At 41.0% G+C, this 26,611-nt stretch overlaps 1 protein-coding gene across 4 annotated transcripts; it reads left to right on the forward strand.

The window, feature by feature from the left end:
• The first annotated feature begins 592 nt into the window (after positions 1–592).
• depdc5 (DEP domain containing 5, GATOR1 subcomplex subunit) lies at positions 593–26,316 on the forward strand. 4 transcript variants are annotated; one of them, XM_080440811.1, is made up of 43 exons: positions 593–869; positions 1,434–1,501; positions 1,725–1,812; positions 2,277–2,323; positions 2,586–2,671; positions 2,761–2,844; positions 2,947–2,996; positions 3,171–3,240; positions 4,540–4,618; positions 4,761–4,822; positions 4,935–5,004; positions 5,097–5,169; positions 5,466–5,569; positions 5,666–5,740; positions 6,207–6,341; positions 6,445–6,506; positions 6,981–7,054; positions 7,374–7,443; positions 7,554–7,590; positions 7,797–7,917; positions 8,284–8,507; positions 9,169–9,369; positions 9,719–9,854; positions 10,618–10,712; positions 11,907–11,966; positions 13,151–13,334; positions 13,803–13,960; positions 14,173–14,296; positions 14,719–14,886; positions 15,464–15,692; positions 16,429–16,562; positions 17,030–17,132; positions 17,463–17,525; positions 17,917–18,041; positions 18,360–18,440; positions 19,058–19,190; positions 19,941–20,040; positions 20,380–20,619; positions 22,733–22,902; positions 23,599–23,770; positions 23,997–24,057; positions 24,262–24,344; positions 24,629–26,316. In XM_080440811.1, exons 2-43 carry the CDS (start codon positions 1,444–1,446, stop codon positions 24,925–24,927), a joined length of 4,788 nt encoding a protein of 1,595 aa, XP_080296937.1. In that variant the 5' UTR covers positions 593–869; positions 1,434–1,443; the 3' UTR covers positions 24,928–26,316. The 4 variants fall into 4 exon arrangements, with proteins under 4 accessions (XP_080296937.1, XP_080296938.1, XP_080296940.1 ...); XM_080440812.1 differs by lacking the exon at positions 17,463–17,525 and having other exon boundaries at positions 24,629–26,315; XM_080440814.1 differs by lacking the exons at positions 13,803–13,960; positions 14,173–14,296; positions 14,719–14,886; ... (12 more) ...; positions 24,262–24,344; positions 24,629–26,316 and adding an exon at positions 12,708–12,760 and having other exon boundaries at positions 13,178–13,212.
• The last annotated feature ends 295 nt before the right edge of the window (positions 26,317–26,611 follow it).

Consider the following 26,611-nt stretch of genomic DNA (forward strand, 5'->3'; position numbering starts at 1 on the left):
TACTTAAGTACAATTTTGAGGTATTTTTAATTTACTGGAGTATTTCCAATTTTCATTACTTTTACTCCACTACAATAATTTGAAAACTTAAGTTACTTGTTACTTTGTAGATTTGGATTATTATTACAAAACATACATTAACCACTTCAGCCCTATATACATTTCGGCCATTTGAAAATAGCCGATCTACAAGCACACAATGCGTTGCGATGCGACACATTGGGAACTTGTAGATCTGCTATTTTCTTTTTAGAAAACTTTTGAAATGGGACATTCTGCATAGTGAGTACTTTCTACTTTTGGTACTTTAAGTACATTTTTATACCAATACTTTTGTACTTTTACTCGAGTAAAATTTGAATGTCAAAAGTAAACTTTTACTTGTAGCAGAGTATTTCTACATTGCAGTATTGATACTTTTACTTAAGTAAAACAAATTAGAGTACTTTTCCCACCACTGGATACCACCCACATTAAAGAAAGAGGAGAGAGGGGGAGAGTTGTCCAATCAGTATCACTTATCCAAATGCACCTAACCAATCACCGACTGGTGAGTGGGCGGGATTCCCATTTTTTTGAGGAAGTAGCTAGATTCTTCTGTTGTTAGTTGACTTGACATGACACATGACTGTCTGTAGCTTTTCAGTGCAACTTTCAGTGAAAACTCACGCTTGTTTCATGTGATTGAGAAGGCATTGGGAAGGAAAGTGGTGGTAAAAACCTAAATACTGGAGTTGCGTGTCATTGTTGTTGTGAAGCCATGGCTGCCTGTCTCTCCTATAGTCTTAGCAGGATGCTAGTGCAGCAGCTAAGCTAAATGTCAACATCACGGGACAGCTTGTCTTCCATGTGCAGCTGTGTTTGTGCAGGTATGTCGTGTTTATGTGTCATGTGTCGTCCTATACCAGTGGTGAAAGAAGTGCACATTGTGTGCTTCTGTGTATCAATACCACAATCTAGAAATACTCAGTTACAAGTAAAAGTCTGGTATTCAAAATGTATTTGATTAAAAGTAGAAAAGTATTGGCATCACAGTATACTTAAAGTACCAAAAGTAAAAGTACTCATTATGCAGACTGTCAACATTTCACAAGTTCAATATGTATACACAAAGTTTGAAAATAGCAGATCTACGAGCTCGTGAGCTTGTAGATCTGCTATTTTCAAATAGCCCAAGTGTAAATAAGGCTAAATGATAATCAAAATCTACAAATAATCATAGTGGAGTAAAAGTACAATATTTGCCTCTGAGATGTACAGTAGTGGCGTAGAAGTAAAAGTATAGAAAATTGGAAGTACTCCATTAAAGTAAAGATACCTCAAAATTGTACTTGACTTATTGGTACTTACTTTGGAAAGACTTTGCGTAAATATTCTGCATAAAACTGTGAGTAGCCTAGTGATTATGTTCCAAATTACTGATTTCTCCTCAGCTGATTCGTCATGAAGACCAATAAATCATATAAGCTTGTATTGCATAAGAAAGGCTTTGGTGGAAGTGGTAAGTAATATTATGTTGATGTGTTGTTTATACTAAGACACTTTGTGTAGTTTTTTGTTTTTATTTTCGTGTTCTTTTTACAATATTGAGAATATGCAATATGAAAATTAGCAAAAAAGTTTGACAAATAAATGTGTAGTATTGGGCAGCTGTTTTGCCTTTAGCTATTCAATCCTTTTGAAATATTTGAGGTGAATCATCAATTACCTTTATCCTGGAACAGATGATGAGTTGGTTGTCAACCCAAAAGTGTTCCCTCAAGTCAGTGTGGGGGACATCATTGAGATCGCACAACCTACTGATGAATACAGGTGACAGACATGCATATCAACTTATTTAATTCTTGAGCTGTATAAAATACTCTACATCAGTAGTTGTCAAGGTAGGGTTAGAGGGGGGGGAGGGGGGTGATCCTGTCTGATACAGGATCACCAGGGGGTCCCCAACTAAGTGGTTGTAGTTTATCTTCACCATTATTACATGTACTGTACAAGTAAATACAACTAGAGAATGCAAGAATGTCTATTTTTTATCAGAGTTTCACTGCTATCTCTATACCTAGAGTAAAAGACACGAAAGGGAATTGTGGACTAAATGACAGACCATATCAGACCAAATCATGTCCAACAATAAAAATGTTCATAAATTGGGGTCCCAGAGATAAATAGTATCAAATGGGTTCCGTGGTCCAATCTGCATATCAAATTGGGGGGCCTTTGAAGAAAAAAGGTTGAGAATCAAGTGCGCACATATCATTCTCTCCTCTACATTCCAGCCCTCTCCTGCTGCAGGTGAAGAGCCTGAAAGAAGACCTTCAGAAAGGTAAATACAATATCAATAAATATATAAATATCAATATCAAGATTGCAATATTTCAGAAACACCCCTCATTAGTCAAAACCATAATTGGATTGCTTGTTGACAACATAATGAGGGCATCTATGTGTCTCCACTAACCAGTATGTTCTTTGTCCTTTGTGATCTTTAGAAATGTCCTTTGAGGGCTCTAATAAAAAACAAAAATAGTTTTAAAAAATATCTTAAAATATATCTTAACTGTGTTGAATGCATTGTTCTTTTCCAGAGACAATCAGTGTGGACCAGACCGTAGCACAAGCCTTCAAACTGCGGGCCTACCAGGATGTCATTGTAAACATCGTAGATCCTAAGGTACATTGTGTGTCTGGCTGTGCTTCTTAGTTCCACCCCTGGAGCCCGTTTAATCTGAACAGGAGCACTCACAAGCTTTGTTCTTGTAGGATGTTACACTTGACCTTGTGGAGCTCACTTTCAAAGACCAGTATATCGGCAGAGGAGACATGTGGAGACTCAAGAAGAGTTTGGTGAGGCGCGTGCGTGCGTGTGTGTGTGTGCATTTACATGCCTGCATATACATAGTGGCTTATGTATACCTGAGCATTTATATTATACCATGCACATTACAGGTCAGCACCTGTGCCTACGTGACACAGAAAGTGGAATTTGCTGGAATCAGGTAGGCATTGAGTATTGATTATGACTATTACATTTAAGCCGTTTTAGCTGATGCTGTTATCCAGAAGGAAATCATCATCATTCCAAGTAGCCTACTGTAATGAAGGTGTTTTTATTGAACAATTCTGTGCTGAGAGGATCAATAAAGATACTTACTGTGTGTTCCTCTCTCCAGAGCACAGGCCAGTGAATTATGGGTGAAGGGAGAGAAAGTAACCTGTGGCTACATCAGTGAAGACACCAGGGTAAGACATAAACCACATACTGTATGGATTGTGTCACAGTAATGTACGTACTGTACAGTATGTTACATGTCTAGTATGTATGTACAACTCACTAACCAGTATCTAGTGGTGTGTTATTGTTCTTCAGTGTTTGGATATTTTGTATTCACCACATTGAGTATCAATATTAGGGCAGGCAGATTCACACAGCATTTAATCAGTGCTAGAGTAACTCGCTGTGTATTTTTATTTCACGTGTTTGTGTTTTATAACTTTGGAGGGTGTAATATAAAGGGGGATAAAAATAGGTCTTGTAGTCACATGCACATCTTGAAAAGGTGCTTGGTTGAAAAACATCAAGGGTAAAAAGTTAAGAAACCGGAGCAAAATGATAAAGACTAGGGCTCTGCAATATATCAATATTATATCGATATTGTGACATGATATGAATGAGACTAAATCTTTTCTGGGATTTTGGATATGTTAAAGGACGACTTCACCGATTTTCAACCTATCTTCATATAATTGGTCCTCACTAATACTCATGATAAAATGGTACATTTTTTTTCTACTCTGTCTGTGTCTCAGAGGAGGGCTGTGGACAGTTCAGAGTCCCGTCTACCAGTGACATCATCAATGGGGAATCCAAGCTAATAGAAACTGCAGGCTTTCTATTCCTGGAAAGTTGCAATGCAATAAAAGAAGCCATTGCTCTCGTGTTAATAAAAATCTAAATACAAAATGTGAAATCTTGTTGGAAAAAAAATCATGCCTAACGATGATGTCACTGGTAGACAGGTTTCTGGACTGTCCACAGTCCTCCTATGAGACACAGACCAAGTAGAAAATAATTTTACCATTTTATCATGAGTATTAGTGAGGACCAATTATATGAAGATAGGTTGAAAATCGGTGAAGTCGTCCTTTAATGTCGTGATATGGCATAAATGATGTATTTTTTCCCTTTTTTAGGGGCAGGGCTTTTTTAATGCCTTTTATTGATAGTACAGTTAGGAAACGGGGGGAGAGAGATGGGGAGTGACACGCAGCAAAGGCCGTCGGGATTGGGACTTGAACCCGTGACTCGCTGTCAGGCTAAATTGGAGCCTAGGTGCCTGCCGGGCGATTAAATGATGTATTTTACGGGTCCATGTCGCCCAGCCCTAATAGAGATAGTTGCTCTTAAGAAAATTCTGCATCCTCCCCAGGCAACTGTGGGGGTTATCAGTGAGAGGGACCATGTGGTGTAGCTCAAAGACCAAGGGGGATTGACATACTGTATGTTCAACTGTATAACTGTGACACTGTGTTGTTATGCAGGTGGTGTTCAGATCAACATCTGCAATGGTGTACATCTTCATCCAAATGAGCTGTGAAATGTGGGACTTTGATATTTATGGTTAGTTGATCCTCACCTTATTTATGAGTTTAAACGTTGCAAGATTGCTTTGTCTGAGACTGTGATTCTATTCAATAGCATAAGGGTGAATGAGAATTGAAGTAGGCAAAGCTATGGTCTGATCTGAATATTTTGTTTTCAGGTGACCTGTACTTTGAAAAGGCAGTAAATGGTTTCCTGTCTGACCTTTTTGCCAAATGGAAGGTTTGCGATTTTCACTGTTTCATGTCATTGTTTGTAATTCTCAAGCAAGCCTTGCAATCATTTCTGTACATCCAAGAGATCGTTCTTATGATGGATAATCGACTTGTTTCAGGAGAAGAATTGCAGTCATGAAGTGACAGTCGTACTCTTCTCGCGTACGTTTTACAACGCGAAAACGATGGGTGAGCTTATGATTTATAAATACAGTGCATTATATATCACTGAATTTGCATGACAGCTGCATATATGACTTATTCTTTTCCTTTGTTATCAGAGGAATTTCCAGAGATCCTGAGAGGTTCCATCAGACAGGATCACGAGGGACGCTTTTATGAAGACTTCTACAGGTGAACTCAATTCTGCATTTCATGTGCTCTGTGTCCTCAATGCATTATCACCTGCCTGGAAACGTTTTCATGACTGCTATCACACCCAGTTAAGCATTTTAAAAGTGTGTGTGATGCACAACACTGAATCCTTCTTTAATCTTTAGTACAACATTATTTGCTTTTCTCACATCCTGAGTTGATGCTGAGCTTGACCAGGCATTGCCTCAAAGCAAGCAAGCAATCACTGACTACGTCAAATTAACTGCGGAAGGAGTTTGGTAAATGTTTGGAGCATCATGTCCTGTTGTGTGCAGGGTAGTGGCTCAGAATGAGAGACGTGAAGAGTGGACCACGTTACTGGTCACCATCAAGAAGCTTTTCATCCAGTACCCTGTCTTGGTGCGGCTGAAGGAAGCAGGTACTGAATGAATGAGGGCCTTTCTGTCATTGATTGATGGATACCTTCCTTGTTATTTTGGCCTTTGAGTCCATGTGTTGTGTTTCTTCCCAACAGATGGTTTCCCTTCTGGTCAAAACTCAACTGCTGCTCAGGGGAATTACCTGGAGGCCATTAACCTCTCCTTCAATGGTTGGTACTCTAATTATGCACTAAATAGAGAGATGATTTACAACTTGCAGTTATTTCTTTCCACATAGAGCATTTTGTTGATCACTCATGTGTCGAAGCAATCACCATAGACATCAGTGTCTAGCAGCTGACTTCTGATCAGTCCTAAAAGAATATTCACCTGACATTGGACTCCTTGTGAATGTCCATATTTAATTATCGGGTCAATCAGACATGTAAACTTGTAGGTTTTCAGCTACAATAGCCGTTTTGAATCCAAATAGGGCAATTGTGTGACACCTGACCCAAAGAAAACAACATGTTGTCACCTTTTTCACCTCGGGGCTGTTTGCATGCTTGAATCTTATTTAGGAAATAAGCAAAAACACAAACCTACTTAAACATACAATAACATCAACATGTTGAGTGGTAGAAACGGGTTCATTGATACATTTGATTAACACAATTGAAAATTCTCCTCCCACAGTTTTTGACAAGCATTACATCAACCGTAACTTTGACCGGACGGGCCAGATGTCAGTGGTCATCACTCCAGGGGTGGGAGTGTTTGAAGTGGACCGTCTCCTTATGATTCTCACCAAGCAGCGCATGATTGACAATGGTGATCTACACGTGGAACTGTGGTTATAATGAATACAGTGATTATCATAATTTCATAATTATGAGACTTCACGTTATTGATGAAACCTGTTTTCCTGTGTCAGGTATTGGTGTGGACTTGGTGTGCATGGGGGAGCAGCCGCTGCACGCAGTACCGCTGTTCAAGGTAAGACATCCGAGATAATACAGATCATAGATAAGAGCGCTATAAGATAGGGATTTGCTAGCTGAGATTACTTATTTTTGGAAATTCTACATATATTTCCAAGAGGAAAGATTGCTTCAACAGGTGCGTAGGACAACAGGATAGTCCAAACATAAAAAAAAGAAGATCCTGCACGCTGACTTTAAAAAAAAATAACAATCAACGTTTCGGTCCTTAGAGCTATTCTTGATGAAACAGTGATTATTAATGAAGTATTTTTTACAAGTTCAAGACAGGGAGTAGGTAGTCTGATCTCTTTTTTTCTCCTCCATTTAAACCAGATGTTCAGTAAGGGTAGAACATATAGGGCAGCTGTGTAACTTGAACCAGTTTATACACACCTTCTCAGATTGAATGGACACTATGTCCCTCATCTCCGCGGTTGTGGAATGGATTACATTGGTCACTGATGTTCATTGGTCTCCTACTATGTAGCTGCACAACAGGACAGTGCCCGGAGACTCCCGTCTAGGAGACGACTACAACCTGCCGCACTGGATCAACCACAGGCAAGACAGTATAACATGCCAACACATTGGATGGGCAAAACATTTATTTACAGAACGAATTGTATTGTAGAATTAATTCAAACTGGTGGTTCAGCCAGTTAGAGCAAGTACCATATTTAACGGAGGTAATCGTGATGTCATTTGAATTCTGCCCATGAACTGTGACATATCATCTGTTTTCTCTACTCTCTCCTTCTCGTTTCTCTCTGCTTTTCTGTCTTAATAAGTATATTTTAAAAGTCAAATGATGGAATTAATTGACACCTTTAATAGTCTTAAGTAAACTGTGCACTGCATTCATGGTGTCACCCCTTCACAGCTTCTACACCTCCAAAAGCCAGAACGCCTGCAGCTATTTCACCCCTCGAATTAAACTAGCGGGCCGCAAGGTACAGAATGCCGCTACAGCTTTTGCAGTAATGTGGATAAATTGCCATACATTTATTTTTATTATCAACAGAAGTCATAACATGATTCTTTTTTTCTTTCTTTTTTTAAGCTCCATGCAGAAAAATTCAAGAGCAGCAGAGATCACAGTAAGAAATCACTGCTTGCCTTTTAATGCAATAATCTAATAATAATAATTATTATAAATACAATTTGTAAAATGTTTTTCACAAGACTAAAAATCACATTTGTGGGTTGTGGGTGGGTTTGCAATGCATAGAATTATAATGACTATAAAATAGATTATAATGTAACAAACTCTTGCATATCAAACTGACCCTGTGACTTCCTCCAGCTCTCTGTGCCCCAAAGGAATCCGACAACAGCCTTCCCATACAGGTGGACTACGATGCCCATGATGCTCTGGTGTTCAGACTTCCTGGTCCGTCACGAACTCAGAGGAGCACCAACTTCAGGTTCTGACCACCCCATGCACATTCATTGGACAGGGTTATGTGTGTGATCTGTTGTTTTGTCTGTCTGGCATAAGACCATTTCTCTAATGCAATGACTGGTTGTCAAACCTTTTTAATTCAAAGGAATCCCCACAACTCGGAGAGTGTATGAATGGAACCAAATGGACCTGTAAGGGTCCATTTGGTTCCATTCGTATTTCGTACACTCTCAAAGTTACAGACCAGGAAGGAATCCCCTCAAGGAACCCTGAGGGTCCCTGGAACCCACTTTGAAAAACACTTCCCTTATGGACCAACAAAACAAATCAAGCAGTCAGTCTATTAGACCTTATAGTCTTAAATAAATAACAGTGATTCATTTCCTAGGATTGGCAGAGATAAAGAATCGAGTGGAAGGAAGAGTTGGGGTTCAGTTGATGTTAGCGGCGGTATGGGGGCGTCCCCTCCATGTCGCTCTGTGGCCCCTGATGAGCAGCGGAGCCTGGCCTCAGATGACAGCCTGGGGCCTGTCTCCAATATCCTGCTGATCCCCCGCCTGCCCCCAGCCCAGTACGAGGTCAGCAGCTCCCTGGGATACACCAGCACCAGAGGTAACTCTTCCTTGGTCTCTGCACAGTCAAATCCTCAGTGTTAATTTTCTCCGCCAGGCCGAAGGCGTGCACCCTGTCTGTCCGTCCGTCCATGAGTGTGTGTGCGTGTGTATGTGTGTATGTCTGTGACCAGCTAATCTCTGGCACCATTGGGCCGCTAACAGCGAAACAATGCACGCACACTCCCTGGATGCCAGAGCAGAACCCCTGCCCTGAATTTTTCAGATCGGCCTGTTATAGCGCCACCAGGAGGCCGACTTATGTAAAAAGAAAAATATATATTACTCCTTCAGATTTTATCAGAATTTCACGCAAATCGGTACATACATGATCTCTATAGTCATGTGATCAAGATGGGTCTGTTTGATTTTTCATAATCCATCGTGATTGGCTAAGATTGACATCTAAAGTTTACAGGAGTGGCCCGTTTTTAACAAAATGCCTCAAATCATGACACATTATCTCTATAGTCATGTGATCAAGATGAATCTGTTTGATTCTTCACATTCCATCATCATTGCTGGCCCACAATAACCCACCTGAGCTGGTGGAGACGCACTTTTTCTTGTTTAACTCTGAGATTGTATTGGTTACAAATAGATAAATAACACTTTATCCCCAATTCCTTTTCTAATCTCTCTCGCTTAATTTTTTCCCCCAGAGTTGCTGGAGAAGATGATGGAGTCTCAACGGGACTCGAGCGCTCCTGGCAGGTTCACGGTCGGCAGCGCTGAGTCAACGCTGCACATCCGTCCAGGAGGCTACACCCCTCAGAGGGCACTCATCAACCCCTTCGCCCCCTCACGGATGCCCATGAAGCTCACATCCAACCGCAGGCGCTGGATGCACACCTTCCCAGTTGGTGAGCGCACGCACACCGTTAAATAGATATTTAGGAACAGTTTTTAATCCCCATCTTATACATTTACTAAACACACCGTTGAATATTAGTAAGATGTTTATTGATTTTTATTGTCCTTACATTAGAATTATAATTGTACTGTTTATCTGTCCATGTATTTATTTTTATTTGTTTAATGGGTCACTTTTGTAAGTGCAATTTAGTAGAAATGGCCAATAAACTTACTTGACCTGACACATACAGACAGAAAATACACTGAATCTGTACAGCTCAGCATCGTTAATTAACCATAATCACATTTGAATAATGGCCAGCGTGTGATCAGTGGTTAACTGTTCCTGCACCTCAGGTCCGTCTGGAGAGGCCATTCAGATCCACCATCAGACCAGACAGAACATGGCTGAGCTACAGGGCAGCCAGCAGAGAGACCCTGCCCACACCTCAGCTGAGCTCCTGGAACTGGCCTATCATGAAGCCACTGGAAGGTTAGACACACCCACCTACAGTTTCACATGTGGCTTGGTCTTATTTGCAAGGGCGCTTCCTATTTACAAGACTTACTGCATGTAGCATTATTTCTGAAAACGCCTGCTTTGTGGTACGTTGGTGGCATAAGATATCCCATGCGGCGAGGCCCATGATCATTATATATGGTTATTTTCAAATAAATTACAAAATATAATGGAATAATATACATTCTTTGTTCTGACATATTTCTTTATTTCAGTTCTGAGTGTAATTGATATACAAAAAAGGGGTAGGATATGCACATCCATTTCCCGGTGCTGGACCCAAAAATAATCAAGTGAAGAAAAAGGGAATGTCCGCACACGATAGGCTGCTCTCCCGTCTTTGTGCGGACATTCCCTTTTTCTAAATTGATATACAACCATCTCAAACAGCCCTACTCTTAGTAAAGAGCGGGTTTTGGGTGGGACGATGGCATTGGCTGGGATAAAAACACATTGGCGTGTAATTGCCGTGGTGCAAGATGAACTACAGCACTAAGGTGTAGCGATCAGCCATCTGTACCACCCTTGAACCACCCATGGCAACTGGAGGTAAAGCTTTGTCAAACTTTACATTACCGGCTTTCTTCTTGATTGTCAATTCATATAAGGAACTAAATAAGGAACATTCCTAACTAGTAATCAGAAACTTCCTTGCAAATGAGACATAGCCGAGGTAGGTTGACGAGGCATGGCACTATGACTGCAGCCACTGATTTCTTTTAACAATTCTGTTCAGGCGGACAGGATCTCGGCACATGGGGGACAACGGGCTATACGTCAGTGGAGGGATAGAGGAGTTCACTGGAAGCACAGGGAGCAACAACAACACTGGTACACATTCACAACAATAGTGAATAGCTTTAGGGCTGCACCTATGGATTACCTTTTTTGATTAATTGAATAATTGAGAAGTATTTGATATTTTGTTTTATTTTGTACGTATCATCGTGAAATAATTCGAATCGATCTTTTTAAATAATTGACAATCGATTTCGTTTGTACAACGGTGTCGCACAAAAATAACGAAAAAAGCCGATCTACAACAAGCTTACAACGTGATGCAATGCTTAACTCATTGAGTGCCATTAACGTGTTTCACGTGTTTAAGCGCTATGGTGCAATGTGCCATTAACGTGTTTTTGAAAAAAATAGAAAAACACAAACAAAAAAAAATGATCTGAAGATTTGCAGCTCCATCCACTCCTTGTTTAAAGGTATTGTAGGCAACATTAAGCCTATATTTGAAAAATACCTCTATCTATATATTTTGCATTTTTTCCCCTCTATCAGCCACTATATAATGATGCTGGGGTGTTTTCCTGCATTGAAAAACACTCCTCTTTCTGAAATCCGTATTTTCCCTACTATTTAGGTTACACATCCGGGTATCCGGTGCGTAAATTCACGCACGCATGTGCGCATCCGTGCGCGTCCGTGCCCGTGTGAACTTTTTACTTTCGGTTTTAAAATGCTCTCAAACTCCGTTTTTGATGCACATAATTTACTTTTCAAAAAGCGTTTGGATAGAATTTAGTTGTTTAACTTCATATATGTGGTCAATTTGTCATGAAAGAGCCTATTTAAAAATAAAAATTCGGAGAACCGGCAGGGGTGGGCAGTTCCTTGAATTGTATCCATATAAAGCAACCCATATTCGGCATGGCCCGTTTAGAAGCCTCCTTACTCTATGGAAGTCCTCCCTGCGACACCCCCTGGTGGTCGGGGAAACGAACTGCAGGAGTTTTTTTCATTGTTTATCTCAGAATCGCCTACAATCCCTTTAACTTACAACTGAAAAAGGCTGTATCTCGCTTCCTAAGCACTTTTTTTTTACTTTGAAAAAATAAAAAAATAAAAATCGTAATGGCCAGAAATAGATATTAATAATTCTGGCACTCAATGAGTTAACAGAATAGACTTTAAAATTGTAAAACATTTTCCACGATTTCTGGCATAACACTATTCAGGCTCATGGTTTGTATTTGACCGTTAATTACATGGGTGTAAATTATTGTGTCCGTACAGGAGCTCCTGTCAATCGTGGCGCCTCGTTTGACGACTCCTCCTCTGGTGGCTCCGATCCAAGTGAGTCAGCCTCACCCTTGAGAAAACTGAAAGACACAATCCTTGCACGTCAAAGAGCTGTGTCATATAGTTTATTTCTCCACGTGGTGTGTGTGTGTGTGTGTGTGTGCTTGTGCGTGCCTCCATGGTTCTCAACTATGAAAGGTAAAAGAAGGTTAGAGGTCATACTGAAGTAGTTTCTGAGTCACCTTCAACCCCTACCCCAACCCCTCTAATATCTTTACCTGTCTCTTGCTGTATTTCAATCTTTCTCCCTCTTTCTGTCTGGTTACCTCCTCCTGTTATTCTCTACACCTTCTAATTTGTTTTTGTGAAGCTACCTTTCATAAAATCTATTCCAGGATTCTTTTCCTTGGATGGTTTTATTTAACAAGACTTGCATACATACAGTATGTGCATGAAATCTGCATGTTAAATTATATTTAATCGTACATTTTAATTCACGGTTTATTGGTGCTGCTAGGCTGTCATGTGCACACACACACAAACACACACTCATGCTGTAGATTCCTTTTTAATTTATAGTATGTTTCCTAACACTATGTATATGTTTGCATGATGTTTTGATGGTACTTATTCACCGTTCAGTCACACTTAGTGCAAATCGGAAGACATGCTTATCGTGTGTGTGTGTGTGTGTGTGTGCGTGCATGAGTGAGTGACATGTCTGATACAGAGCTGTGCACTGATTGATGCAGGGCCATAAATCTCCACTTTGCATGTGTTGATTTGATCACATAGCTGCCTGAGCCACTGGAATAATCATCAGCAGAGATGCAATGAAACCAATAAAAGTAACTTTTTTCCTGTTTTTGTTCTCCTTTCCCCCTTTTCACTCTTGTTCTTCTCTTTCTCTTCTTTTTTTTGTGTTTGTCCGTCTCCGTTCGATTGCCTGTCTGTGTTTCTGTTCCTTTGATCGTCTCTATTTTCCATCTATATGTCGTCTCTACCCTGTTATGTCTTTCTCTGTCGTTTCATGTTCGAACGCTACCCTTCTATGTATCTTTCTCCCATGTTTCCCTCCCCTCACCTTCACCTCCCTCATGTACCCTCCACCCTTTGGAGTGCATGTATTTTTATTTCTTTGCCATGGGGGTTTTGGTTTGTCTTTTTTTGTTTTTTTTTGTCCTGTTGCGTGTGTGTCCATTTGTGTGTGTGTGTGTGTGTTGGGGGTACTCCTGAAGCCCTGCTGCTGTCTACCCCTCCGACAGTGCCCAGTTTCTGCTGCACGGTGGGGGTAGACTGGAAGTCTCTCACCACACCGGCTTGCCTGCCTCTCACCACCGACTATTTCCCTGACCGCCAGGCCCTGCAGAATGATTATACAGAGGGCTGCTATGACCTGCTGCCACACACTGACCTGGAGAGGTCAGACACATGCACTCACACATGCGCACACACACATCTATGCCTGATTTATACTTTGTCATATGATTAAATAGCTGATCTACAAGCTCACAGCAAACACATCGCGGATGCAACGCGTTGTGAGCTTAGGAAAGCATATGCATGTACAGTACTCACACATGCAAATACATGCAATTAAGCTTATAAATTGTAACTTGGTAATCATCTTTGTAGTATATATTGTAGTATACATGTGTCTTGGAAAGTATTAATGGATGTTGTTGTATTATATTAATATAACAAGCTGTAAATTTTGATCAACAAGCAGAATCATTTCCATAAAAAGATGTCGCAACACAAAGATACACCTGTACGGATCATATTTCCCTATAATAATCACTGATGTCTCTCCTTTCCGTTCATTTAACAACCACTGATGTCTCTCCTATCTGTACATGGACCTCCTGCTCCCTCTCCTCCTTGCCCAAGGCGTGAAGATGAGGCTCCAGTGATGAGTGCTCCTCATGTCTTTGAGGAGTTCATCTGTCAGCGACTGATGCAGGGTTATCAGATTATTGTCCAGCCAAACAGGAAACCCCAGCCAGCGGTTGCCACACCTCTCGGCAGTAGTCCGTTGTACTCCAGAGGTGAAGGCTTCATGTTTTAATCATGTTATGTGTGTTTATGTCATGCTCTCTTTGCTGTCTCTGCCAGTGTAATATTAATGTAGAGCAAATTATTGCTTTAATTGTTTTGCAAAGTGCTTTATAAGTTAGAATGATTCTTCTCATAATTGATTAATCGGTCATGTTTCTGAGTCTAGGTTCTAGCTACCTAATTCATTTTGTTGTTCTTTCAGGTCTGGTGTCTAGTATGCGTAGACCAGAAGAGGAGGAGAGTGTATACTGGCTCAGTATGGGTCGCACCTTCCATAAAGTGTGCCTTAAAGACAAGATTATCACTGTCACTCGTTACCTGCCCAAGTGAGTGCCCAACACTGCTCTCTTCTACAGAGAGCAGTGTTGTTATTTAATTGCAATAATATGAATGTATGCATTAGGGCTGTGAATCTTCTGCTATCTCACGATTCGATTCCGATTCTTGGGGTCACGATTCAGATTTTTTTCAAAACAAACGATTCTCGATTCAAAAATGATTGTTTCGATTCAAAAAACGTTTTTTTCCGATTCAAAACTATTCTTGATTTAAAACGATTCTTGATTAAAAACATAGGATCTACTCCAGTCTGCTGGCATGAGAGCAGAGTACATTTACGTAGCTTTTATAATTTTAAAGGTTTTATCAACTAAACACACAAAGGTAAATCCAAGGTCCCAAAAAGAATTCACCCCTAGTATGCATGTGTGTGTGTGTGTGTGTGTGTGTGTGTGTGTGTGTTTTGTAGGTACCCGTACGAGTCGGCTCAGATCCAGTACAGCTACAGCCTGTGCCCTCCCCATTCTGAAGCCCACTTCCTGTCCTGCTGGGTTGAGTTTGGTCACGAGAGACTGGAGGAGTACAAGTGGAACTACCTGGACCAGTACATCTGCTCTGCGGGCTCCGAGGACTTCAGGTGGCCACAGGTCAAACACACAGTAGTAGTAAAATCCTGAGGCCTAATTTAACTCTCCAAATGGTCCATTTGGATACATTTTCACATTTTTAGAGTCGCAAATCAATAAATAAACTTAATGTGCTCTCACACACAAACACACAGTCATATATCCTTGTAAACGGTACTCGGTCATTAATGTGCCCAGTTCATTTGTTTTCTGTTGCTACAGAGTTCAGAGCTTGCAGAACATTACTTTGCTTATCGGATTATAAGTTTTGTGTTTGTAGTCAAACCTAACATGTTTTCTTTATCCCAATAGCCAATATCATTGGGTTACAATTTGTCTGTGACAGGTGAAACGCTTAAACAGATGTACCGTATATCATAAATATAATTGTAATTGGGAATCATGTATTGTGCTGCTCATGTGATTATAACATCCTGGGTGTGAAATCCAAAGCTCCTGATCGTGTATTTGATTTTATTTCCTTTGTCTACTATCCAACTAAATCTGATGTAATTTCCTGTGTCCACCACACAAATCTGACACTTCCCAGTTGCTCGTCTCTTCTCATCCACCTTTCCTTTCTCTTAGTTTGATCGATTCTTTGAAGTTCTGGAGGACCCGTTTTCTGTTGTTGCCGGCCGGCGGCGCCAGGCGTGTGGCGGACGGGGAGGGTCACTGGGACGTTTATGGAGACGGAGCCGGCAGTGGGGCCGCCATGAGTGGAACGGGGGACTGGATGCTATTGGACGGTTTCATCCGCTTCCTGGAGGGTCTAAACCGCATCCGCAGACGCCACCGCTCCGACAGGATCATCAGAGTAATAATAATAAATAATACTGATACTACTTAGATAGCGTAACATAAAACTGAAGAAAATATCAAGTGAAATAAAGTCTGCAAATAAACAAAAAACATGATAAAAAAAAACAAGAAGGCTTGACATGTATAAAAACATTAACGGTCAAAACCCCCAATCAAATTTCAAATAATAGAAAGTAAACGCCATTTGATGAATGCGATTTAAAAGAAGACTGATTTCTCAAGCCTGATCTCCTCAGGCAGGTAGTTCCCGTAGCAATGTAAACAGACTTGACATTGTAGAATAAAGTGATCACTGGATTTGATCAATCATTTGAGAATTTCAGTTAAATTGAAGAAAATTATTTGACAATCATGTCTTTACATTTGGTAGACAATTAACTAAACAGGACAAGTTTGTACGGCATTTTTTTTTAATCAACAGAGTAAGGCTCCTTTTTCTTTCTTAATATCTGTTAAACTTTTCATGTTTGGCATTTTGGAGCATTTTTAATTGCTAATAATAGCAAATAATTCAACTTATATTCAAGCAAATTAGAGTACATTGTCACAATGATGCAGTACAGTAATGATATCTACAGATGAAAATTTGTAATATTTTCTTTTATATTACCAGCTACTATAGAATGATCAATAACTCAATCCATATGTTTTTTTTAAAGCATTGAAAAGAAACGTATTTCACCACAGGCATCTCTCTAACTCTTCCCCCTCTTTCTTTTTTGATGATCTAGAAAGGCACACCAATGAAAGGGCTGCAGGTGACTGGACCCCTCCCCTCATATCCACCAGAGCCTGTAGCGCCCCCTCCTGGAAAGAAAGGCACCTCAGCCTTATCAGCTCTTCTGGAACTAGAGCAAAACCAGAAGTAAGCACATTGTGCAACAGTTAATCAAACTAATCGATTTAATCAATTATATAAAAAAGAAAGAATCTATTAATAATTTATCTCTGTTTTGGCCATGTCAAATTGGTGCACATTTTCAAAACGTTCACAAATAGTGACAAATAGTAATGTGACGCGTTGTGAGCTTGTAGATAGGTATTTTAAGTAAAAAATACACTTATTTTAAAACGGCCTTCTCGATTATTTAATCAATCAAAAAGTAATCGACAGATTAATCGCTAAGAAAATAACCGATAGTTGCAGCCCTAGAGCACATGAATAATTAAAATATAATCTCTGATAACTCAAAATACCAGCACATGTATTCAGTGACTTCAAAGCATCAGTGAGAAATTGAATCAAAATTGAAACAACTTGAATTTTAGTAATCAACCAATTTGTTTAGATATATCACGTTTTCCAATAAATGCTTTTCTTTCTGTCTGCAGGACTCTAGAGGAACAACAACAACAACAGGGGAAGTCTTTGGCATCTGCCAGTGAGCCCTCAAATGTCACCACAACTGCCATGTATGTGGATAGTCCCCGCAAGGTCAGTGTCTTTGTGTGTGTGTGCGCGTGTGCGCGCACACGTGTGTACTATGTGTGCGCGTGTGTCCGTCTCAGTGCGCGTGCATGTTTAAGTGGTTAAATAAACGACATCAAACACATCTGAACTGATATGATGTCGATTTAAAGCATTTTGGGGAAAGTATAGACTCTACAAGCAATAGTAATTTGTAACATTGGTAATTTAATTGATTTCTGCTATTTGATTATGGGGCTTTGCTATCAGTTCCTTGCTTCCATCTTTCCATTCCTCTGGTGTTTGTGGGAGTTGGGTGTTTCATCTTGGGGTTCATTCCTCCTCCCATGCTGACAGGACACCGCCTTCATATTGGACTTTATACGTAGCCCTCGTTCCTCCTACATCTATCACGCTCAGGTCAGTAACAGGGGCTCTGGACATAACTCACTCCGTTAGACTAGTGGACTGTCTATATGTGTGTATGTGCTGCATGTTGTTGGTCTGTCACACTTGCTATGATTCCTCTAACATTCTGTCTGCATGCATGCATGTGCCAATTGCACCACAAAACGATGAACCAACATGACTGTAGGTGTGCGGTGCTGTTCTAGAGTCAGGTAGTCACTGTTATGCTTGGTTTACAATAAAAAATCCACAACTTTTTGTATAGTTGTCTCGTGGCACACCGTTTGGGAACCACTGAAGTAACTTATTGTTGGTTCTTGTGCATGAAATAGTGACTGACTGTGATAGTCATAGTCAAACACCCCTCTTTGTTACGTGTTTGTGTGGTGCTTCAACCTTGTAGCTGCCTGCTGAACCTGCTGAAGGCGGCTCCACGGATAGAGGAGGTCAGACACAGGGGGCTACAGCAGCACCTCCTGCTGCTCAGACTGCAGGAGACACAGGACTCAGTGGAAACACCGACACCAGGTGGGTCACTCACTGAATAAAGCAGTGGCTCTGAAACATTTGCATTACAAGGACCCTCAAATTGCCAAACATCACAGGGGGCATGAGGCCTTGTCTGTTTGGAGGTAGCGCAAAACCTAAAAAACATGTCTATGCACAAAATCATACAACTTCACTGTGAAGCACACTAATAACGTAAGAAGATAGTAGATTGACAAGCTCACAACGCATCGTTTCATGATGCGCTACGTTGTGCAGATAGGCCGTTTTCTGTGTTTTTGTTGGCTGGTAAACTGTGGGTCCTTTTTACTGTGTGTGTGTGTGTGTTTTGGTTTACAGTGGACAGTCTGGTACAGGAGCGTTGTCTCTATCCTCATCCTCAACGCTGTTGGAGATTCTGGAGGCCATTAAACACCCCACGTGAGGCTCCCACTTTGTGCATAATGCAAATACAACATTCCTGTATGTGCTGTAGATGTTTTTCTGGTTATTTACATTGAGATATAATAGCAGAACTGGAGCAGATGCAGTGGATGGTCACACTTGTATACTGTTGTATTGATGTAGGTTTCAACTTTATGTAAATAAGCCATAGTGGCCAGTGTGCCGGTTATGTTCATATGGTGTTCTGCCAAAATTGCAAAACAAATATGCAGAAAAGGAGGGAAAGCCATCAGTTTGTTGGTTTTGTTTTCCATATAGAGGAAACATGGGGACACAGAACTTTTCCCATCATATTTGCCATGTTAATTTACAGTGAAATAAATTAAAAGAACGAGGAGTGTAGGCAAATTTAGGGGGTTGTCATGATCCCTGCTAAGTTAAATTACATTAATTGATTTAGATTAGAACACCTGAATAACTATTTGAGTGGTAATGGACTAACAGCCATAACGCCCACAGGTGTCAGCTAAATGTTAGTCCATACAGCACACCCATCAGAGAGCTACGCAGCGAACTGCATCATGCAACCGCAAAGTCCCTGCTGGTGTTGCATGTAAGGTGAGCGAGTCTTTTGTGCTGTGTGATGTGTACAGGACAGGTGTGCAGCTGCTACCTGAACAGAAGGGCCTGCCCCTCAACTGCTTCATCAGCGCTGAGATCGTCCATTGGTTGGTTAACAACGTGGAGGGCGTGGCCACACAGGGCATGGCTGTAGAAATCTTGCAGGTACTGTAAGACCTCTGTATTGACAACACTTTGACTGATTTTGTAGGGTGGGATATTGCCATTGATTACTATATACCTACTCCGCTGGGTATAGATTTAAAGGTAGGGTAAGTTTAACTTTGAAAATAAGTGTTAAATAGCTCTATATTCTGATAGTACTCATTGCTTTATTCAGTAACAAGAGTCTCCATGTCTCTCCAGCTCTTTATTAAACAGAAGATGCATTCTCAGGTCGGGATACCAATTTATACAATCAGGATAGAGAACTCCATCAGGATACAGATTAAACAAGTGGAATTGGAAGTGATGACACAAAGAAATGAGCAGACAAAATTGGTACCAGAACACTAATAAACTAAATAAACACAAAAATAAATCTGATAAATGGGTACTCTTCCTGATTGGCTGAAATGTTGGTTGGCGAGACAGGGAGACCCCTGTTACTGAACAAACACTCTAGTCTATAGCAATGATTACTACCAGAATATCGTGCTTTAACCTTTTAACATTTCTTTTTTTTTTTAAACCACAAAATATCACTCACCCTACCTTTAAAAAAAACAATGGTTTTCACTACATGAAGTTCTAAAGCAAACTTCTTCATTGAACTCCCTCACTTAAAGTGAAGTACAGTAAAGTAAAGTTAATTGTTTAACTGCTGTGGGACGTGATGACAGACATGAGGTACAGTATTATAGAATTGTTTGTGTTTTGAGTCTATTTGTCCTTATTTCCATGTTGCATGTGTAGAAGATGCTGGAGGAAGGCCTGGTGGCCCATGCATCTGGGGATGCCATGCGAACCTTTGTCTACGGCTTCTACTTCTACAGGATAGTAGGAGAGAAAGACGGTGGGTTTCATCTAAAAGTGGACGTACTGTAGGGGGCATAACGTTAAGGTTGTACTCAAAGACAGACTAAATCATTTTTAACAGCTGTGGTGCACCTGTGGTGCAGCTGTTATCAGATTCAGATAGAATTGATATATCCCTCAAATGCTTTATAGCATAGACTAAAAACACAGTTAGGAAATATCAAGTAGTAAAAAGAATTATCTGTTTCCCAATTAAAAATTACACACAATGTAACAAATCTTCATCATAGTAACTTCAAGATGATGGGAAATATTAGTCGTTTCCACCAACTTTTAGCAAGGAGTTGACCATCTCTCGATCTCAACTCCATCCCAGTCCCCTCATCCCCACTCCCCCCAACATCGGCCGGGGTCTGGTCAGCAGCAGCCATGGAGGACTTTGCCCTTTTCCAGAGGAAGTGGTTTGAAGTGGCCTTCGTGCTGGAGGAGCGTCGGCCCTGTGACCTGCCGGCCTTCCTGCTTCCGTGGCTCCCCAGCCGGCCTGCCTCCTACGCAAGTAGGCACAGCTCCTTCAGCCGCAGCTTTGGAGGACGCAGTCAGGCCGCAGCACTGCTAGGTACACCCAGCACTACACCTCCCAACAACCATGCCAAAACAGAGCCATCCACCCAATCGCATGCATTCCCTGGAAGTCGCCACCATTGGGATTGACTGCATCCAGTCAGAAAGTGTCACACACAATTATCATGCCTCCATCTCTAGATCACTGCTCACCATCAGAGCCTTTTTGTTGAGTCTTCCTCAAACAGAATGTCATTGTTCCTGCTCTCTTCATCGCTGCTGAATTGATTTCATTAATTTAAAAAAGCCTCTTTTATGATCTAACGGTGACTCTACAATCTAAATAACTGTACTCATGTCATTCGTGTGTGACACTGAATGCCTGGACTCTTATTCTCTTGATGGCTGACTGAAGGGCTGCACGTCAGTTCTCTGGTATTTATGTACTCCAAATTGTAATGCATGTGGAGCCCCTCACCCAGATCTCTTCTAATTGCAGTTAGAATTGAATGTGTTCACAACCAATGGCAGTGGCTCTGTCCAATCATATGGCTGATTAATCATTAATCATGAATTAATCAGATCAAGATCAGATGATTGATTGTTTTCCAGTCGAAGCATGGTGTGTGGTGGTTTGCAACCTGTCCAATCAGTGCACTAGTTGGTGTGTTAAGAGCATGCTGTGGTAGTACTGGCTGTGGTACGGTAGTGCCGTGGTGTGCAATGTCCTCTCCTATTGCTCTGCCCTTGCATTCCGATGTCTATATACATCTAGAATATTGCTGCACTGGCTTGATTCTAACCACTGCTAATGCGTAGGCCAGGCCAGCCCATTTTCTTGCACATAAAACGGTGATCCGAACTCAATCCGCCAACCCTCAAATAAGTTACGAATTTACATAAATTCCTCTTTTCTTGAGAAATATGAGTCACAAAATCAGCATAGTGCTATTTCCTTTTTAAAACTGACATGCGTATAACATTTCCAGCACACTCAACGTATTACAGTACACTGTAACTGACGCTCAACTAAAACACAGGGGCAGCTTATTAACTGAAGTTGACCAACAACCTGAAAACCGAAACTAAAGATTAAACATACCTTTATACTAGAAGCGGACTGTAATTTGGGATCAGTGAACAATGCAGTATGATGACTGAATACTGGGGTTGGGGGGAGTGAGATGTGAGTTCAATCACAGTTTCTACGTTCAAAAGTCCTCTTATGGCCCGGGGAGGCGAGGATAGAAACTGTTCCTGAGCTTGCAGGATCAGAACACAATGCCGTTTGCCAGACGGTAAGCAGAGTGAACAGATCATACTGAATATATGCATGTACCAAAAAAAACTAAAAACTACTGCCTGCTGAAACCGAAATTACATGATAACTTTCAAAGAGTCGAATCAAAATGAATAAGGAACCTCTCTCTGTGCAAATTGGCGGAATAAGCCTGAGGAAGTTTATTACGTTAATTTAATTGGAATTTTGTCTATATTACGACATTGTGTGTAGCCTATTTGACCTGCGCGGCCCAATCTCAATACATTTGTTTGGGACTGACTTGCGCATTACTACTAATCGCTGACTTAACTCGTTCACCAAAGCCTTTGTGTGTCACTGCTGACAGTGATTTATTTTGAGGTTTTGGATTCTCTGTACTGCTGACTTGGCAAGACATGTCACAGGAAACCAGTCTAGCATTTTGGACTGTGTTCCTGGAATAAACCTAAACTGAAAGTATATTCACTGGGCAGTCTGAATAGGAGCTGAATGAATGATTTTACAAGCTGACTAAATGAATGATGTTATGAATGACGTAAAACTTCATAATAGGATCATTTGACTGTCTCTACTACTATTTTCAGAGTTCTGATAAAAGAGAAAGCTTGTATATCTTACCTAAACTGCTTAACTAAAATGGCTCTTACTACACATTTCTAACCATCGTTGCAAACCTTTAATTTCCTCTCATCCTAACCCTTCATAAACCTCCACCGCCTCCTCTCACTCTTTCATCTCATTCAACTTCCTTTCTCTCCGCCCATCTTCCCATCCATCTTTCCTCCTATTTTGTCCCTTGGTTCCTTCCTCTGTGTCCTTCTCTGTCTCCCTCCCTCCACCCCCCATCTCTCTCTCTCTCTATCCCTCCTTCTCCTCCCCCCCCCAGCTGCGACCGTCCCAGAGCAGAAGACGGTGACCTTGGACGTGGATGTTAACAACCGCAGCGATCGCACAGAGTGGTGCAGCTGCTACTACCATGGCAACTTCAACCTCAACGCAGCCTTTGAGATCAAGCTGCACTGGATGGCCGTCACTGCAGCTGTGCTCTTTGAGATGGTAGTCACAACAAGTATACAGCAGTGCTGCTGTTTAATTTTAGGCCAATGGGCATCATTCAGACGCTATTCATTCAAACCCAATACTAACTAGCACACCTACAACCTGAGATGGTGGAGTTAAATATGACCTGGGTTGGTGTTGGGACGGATGGAATTAGTCTCTCGAGCCAGACTGTTGACTCACATAATTTTCAAATGCTTCCGTCATACTGTCGGAAGCGCTGAAAATAATTCAGGAGTAAAGCGGATGCCCTGCCTCCCCCCGCTTCGGTTTGGTCTTAAACAGTCATGCAAATTTGTCCTAATGAAAATCTAATTAATCAGAAAAATGTATAGCTTGCTGCAATAGCGGAAATGAAAATTCTAAAAAAGATATTAGAAATATATTTAAAGATATTTTTTGAACGATAATGACAAACATGACACCTATCTGTTATCAGCTTAATAATACCACTGGCATAATGTCTGTCAGCATTTTACAGTGTGTCTCTCCTCAAACTCTGACCTAATGTGTTATTAATGTTCTGATCAAACATATGGACGATGTCATTTTCAAACGTATGATCAATAAATGTTTTCCATAATAGATTACGCACCTCACAATAGACTGTTATAGACATATATGTTTGCTATAATTACGTTATTGTAAATGTATGCTATGTGTGTAATAATTAGGTATTTTTTTTATACTCAGGTTCAAGGATGGCACAGGAAAGCTGCGTCCTGTGGTTTCTTACTGGTGCCGGTTCTAGAAGTACCATTTGCTTTAACATCGTATCTGTACGGTGATCCACTGAGGGCCCAACTCTTCATCCCCCTTCATATCCAGTGTATGCTAAAGAACGGCAGTGAGAACCTGTTTGAAGGTGAGCTGCTCCATTGAATTGTATTGTGCATTGTTCTTCACCGTAGTGCAAGTTGGAATTTCTTCATTTATTTCTGTTTAGTAATGATCAGCACTGTCTGTGTCTATTAAATCACCATATTTGCAGCACACACTAGAAGGCACATTGAGCAGCATTGTCTGTATTAAAGGTGTGACACAAATGATTAAAATGATGAATAAGATGATTTCCCATCATATTTGTGCAGGTTTTGAACCAGAGACTTACTGGGATAGGATGCAGCTGTTTCAGGAGTCCATTCTTTACAGGTGGGTTATTTCTACGTGACAAGTCTTCAACACTGTCACTCAAACTCTTTGTAAGTGTGGCAAATAATCTATTATGAATACATTTTAATTCATAAATGATCATTTACAAGGTATATGTGTGAGTCTTAGAATAAATGAAAAGGTGACCCTCTGAAGACACCAAATTTTCATCTGTCGTTAAAGCAGTGTTTTTCTTTTGATCAGATTTGGCTTCGTTCAGGACAAGTTCTCCGCTTCTGCTTTCAATTTCCCAGCAGAGAACAAGCCTCAGTACATCCATGTCACAGGTATGTCACCGTATGTAAAAGACGTTTCACTCTGTGTCACGATCACTCGGCCAGATAGTTTGTATACCATGTAGAGTAGACACACACCTGACAATAATGCTGCGGATTCAAAGCCAGCCCATGACTTGGGTCAAATATCTCTTCGCTCTTTACTCCCATGATCTTCCCTGTCATTGGCCAAGTGCAAACAGTTGTCCCTACTAGTATCTTCAACAGCATTGTTTTTTCGTTTCCTGATCAGTTTGCCCATCATCCCTGTGGTGACCTCTGGTCTTCTCTCTCAGGCACCGTGTTCCTACAGCTGCCTTATTCCAAGAGGAAGTACTCCAGCGGACAGCAGCGTCGTCGCAGAAACTCAACCACATCCAACAGCCAGGGGGCGTTCGGAGGCGAGGAGCGGGCGGGTTACTACTGGGCCTACAACACCATGCTGACGAAGGCCTGGCGGACCGGGGTATTGGGAGACGAGAGGCTGGCCGACCGCCTACTCAGAGACTTTACCGACTTCTGTGCCAATAAAGACAACAGGTTGCACACTTTCTGGGACAGCTGCCAGGAGAAGATGAATGCCAGCGCTCCGTGATGAAGAGGAGAAAATGTCTTGTGAGGCTGGGGGGGGGGGTTGGCAGTATTTGGAGACTTTTGCGATGGTCTCCATACATGTTTACACGTGTGTCAATATTTGATATTTGGACTTGCAGTTTGGACGTAGTGAATGTTGATGATTAAACTAAGACCTAAGAAGGATGAAGGACTTAAGGGCTGATATTCTGCTGCTTCTCATTAAATGCTAAATGTGAATATTGTAATAACCCATGTATTATTTTAAAGCATTCTTTTAATACAAGATAATCAACTGGAATTGCCATGCTGCAATGTCATATTTTGAGTGTTGGTTACAGAAATACTATCGTGAGGTCTTGCAACCCTCAGAAGCATAGAAGTCAAACTCAGACTTTGACTTACAAGGTAGTCCATTCAAGTATTTTCTACAGTAAGTTATAACTCCACATGACATATCTAGTACTAATTTTATTTATCTATTTTTCTAACATAATTTACATGGCTTTTTCAAAATATACAGAAATTGGTCATAAATGTATGTGGAAAATATATTTTGTGCCCTGGACATACATTTTCACAATATATTTTATGCTACATAAGTACATCAAATTTTGTGTGCATGTATTGTACATTTTGATCAAGACCAGGGGCCTATTACACGAAAGGAGAATTAAATAAGCCTGGATTTAAGTCAAATCCAGGTTTGACAAAGTCTGGTCCGTACAGCCTGGTTTATTCCGTTCCATGAACGCCAAGCCAGGCTGAAAAGGAACGACTTTGTCGAGCTAGACCAGGGGCCTGCAACCTTTAAAGTCAAAAGAGCCATTTTGGACAAACAAAATTATATCAAATGTCTGGAGCCGCAAAACCTATTTTAGCCCACTAATGCCGGTGCGGCGCCAATAAATGTGTTGCAGGCTTTGACGCAAATTTGACAGAAATGTTGAAACGTATTATTTATTCTTCACATCTTTACAGTATTGGAGCACGTAAGAATCTGTCTCATATTACAGCAACGATAAATACAATTTTAATTTCCATTTAATGTTTTCTATACTATAGCTACAGAGAGCCACAAGGGAAGGGCTAGAGCCGCAGGTTGCAGACCCCTGAGTTAGACCTTGTCAAGCCAGGCTGTGTCGAGCCAGGATGGTAAAGCCAGGCTTCACGTATTCCTATAAAAGACCTTAAAAGACCATGAAAGCCCAAAACCAGAGCGGTGTTCTTCTCTGTGGCTGAACAGCAGCACTGCAGCAGATCATGGAACAGTGGCGTTCCCAGGAACTACATTTAGGGCAGGCGAGATCCCCCCCCCTACGAAGGGGGGGGGGGGGGTACTCGGGGGAAACAAGTTAACAACAACACTACACTGACTACAAAACCGAAAAACGTTAATGAAAACAATATGCAAGTATAATCAATCAATCAATTCTTCAGCGGTGGTCTCTTCATGTTGTAGTTTAGTAATGAATGGCTCAAGCTGCTCTCAGAGCCCCTTTTATGCCAGGTGAGTACAGGTGATGGCCCAGACCCCTGGCACTCCTGGTACCCCATGAAGACAAAGGCATATATATGTGTGTGTGTGTGTGTGTCAGACATTTTTTATAATATAAAAAAAAATCTGTAATATCTTATCAAACATCTAACAATATGAACTATAGTGTTAACAGAGTGACAATGACATATCACATGAGTCATTGTGA

This window comes from Gymnoscopelus braueri (assembly GCF_963280865.1).
Source record: "Gymnoscopelus braueri genome assembly, chromosome: 10".
Classification (NCBI taxonomy): domain Eukaryota; kingdom Metazoa; phylum Chordata; class Actinopteri; order Myctophiformes; family Myctophidae; genus Gymnoscopelus; species Gymnoscopelus braueri.

Excerpts from the sequence above, each read along its gene's own strand:
- depdc5 (XM_080440811.1), top strand. The coding sequence starts at position 1,444 with ATGAAGACCAATAAATCATATAAGCTTGTATTGCATAAGAAAGGCTTT. Across the intron at positions 14,887-15,463 it reads GCGGGCTCCGAGGACTTCAG|TTTGATCGATTCTTTGAAGT; the intron begins GTGGCCACAGGT and ends CCTTTCTCTTAG. Across the intron at positions 23,771-23,996 it reads CAGTGAGAACCTGTTTGAAG|GTTTTGAACCAGAGACTTAC; the intron begins GTGAGCTGCTCC and ends ATATTTGTGCAG.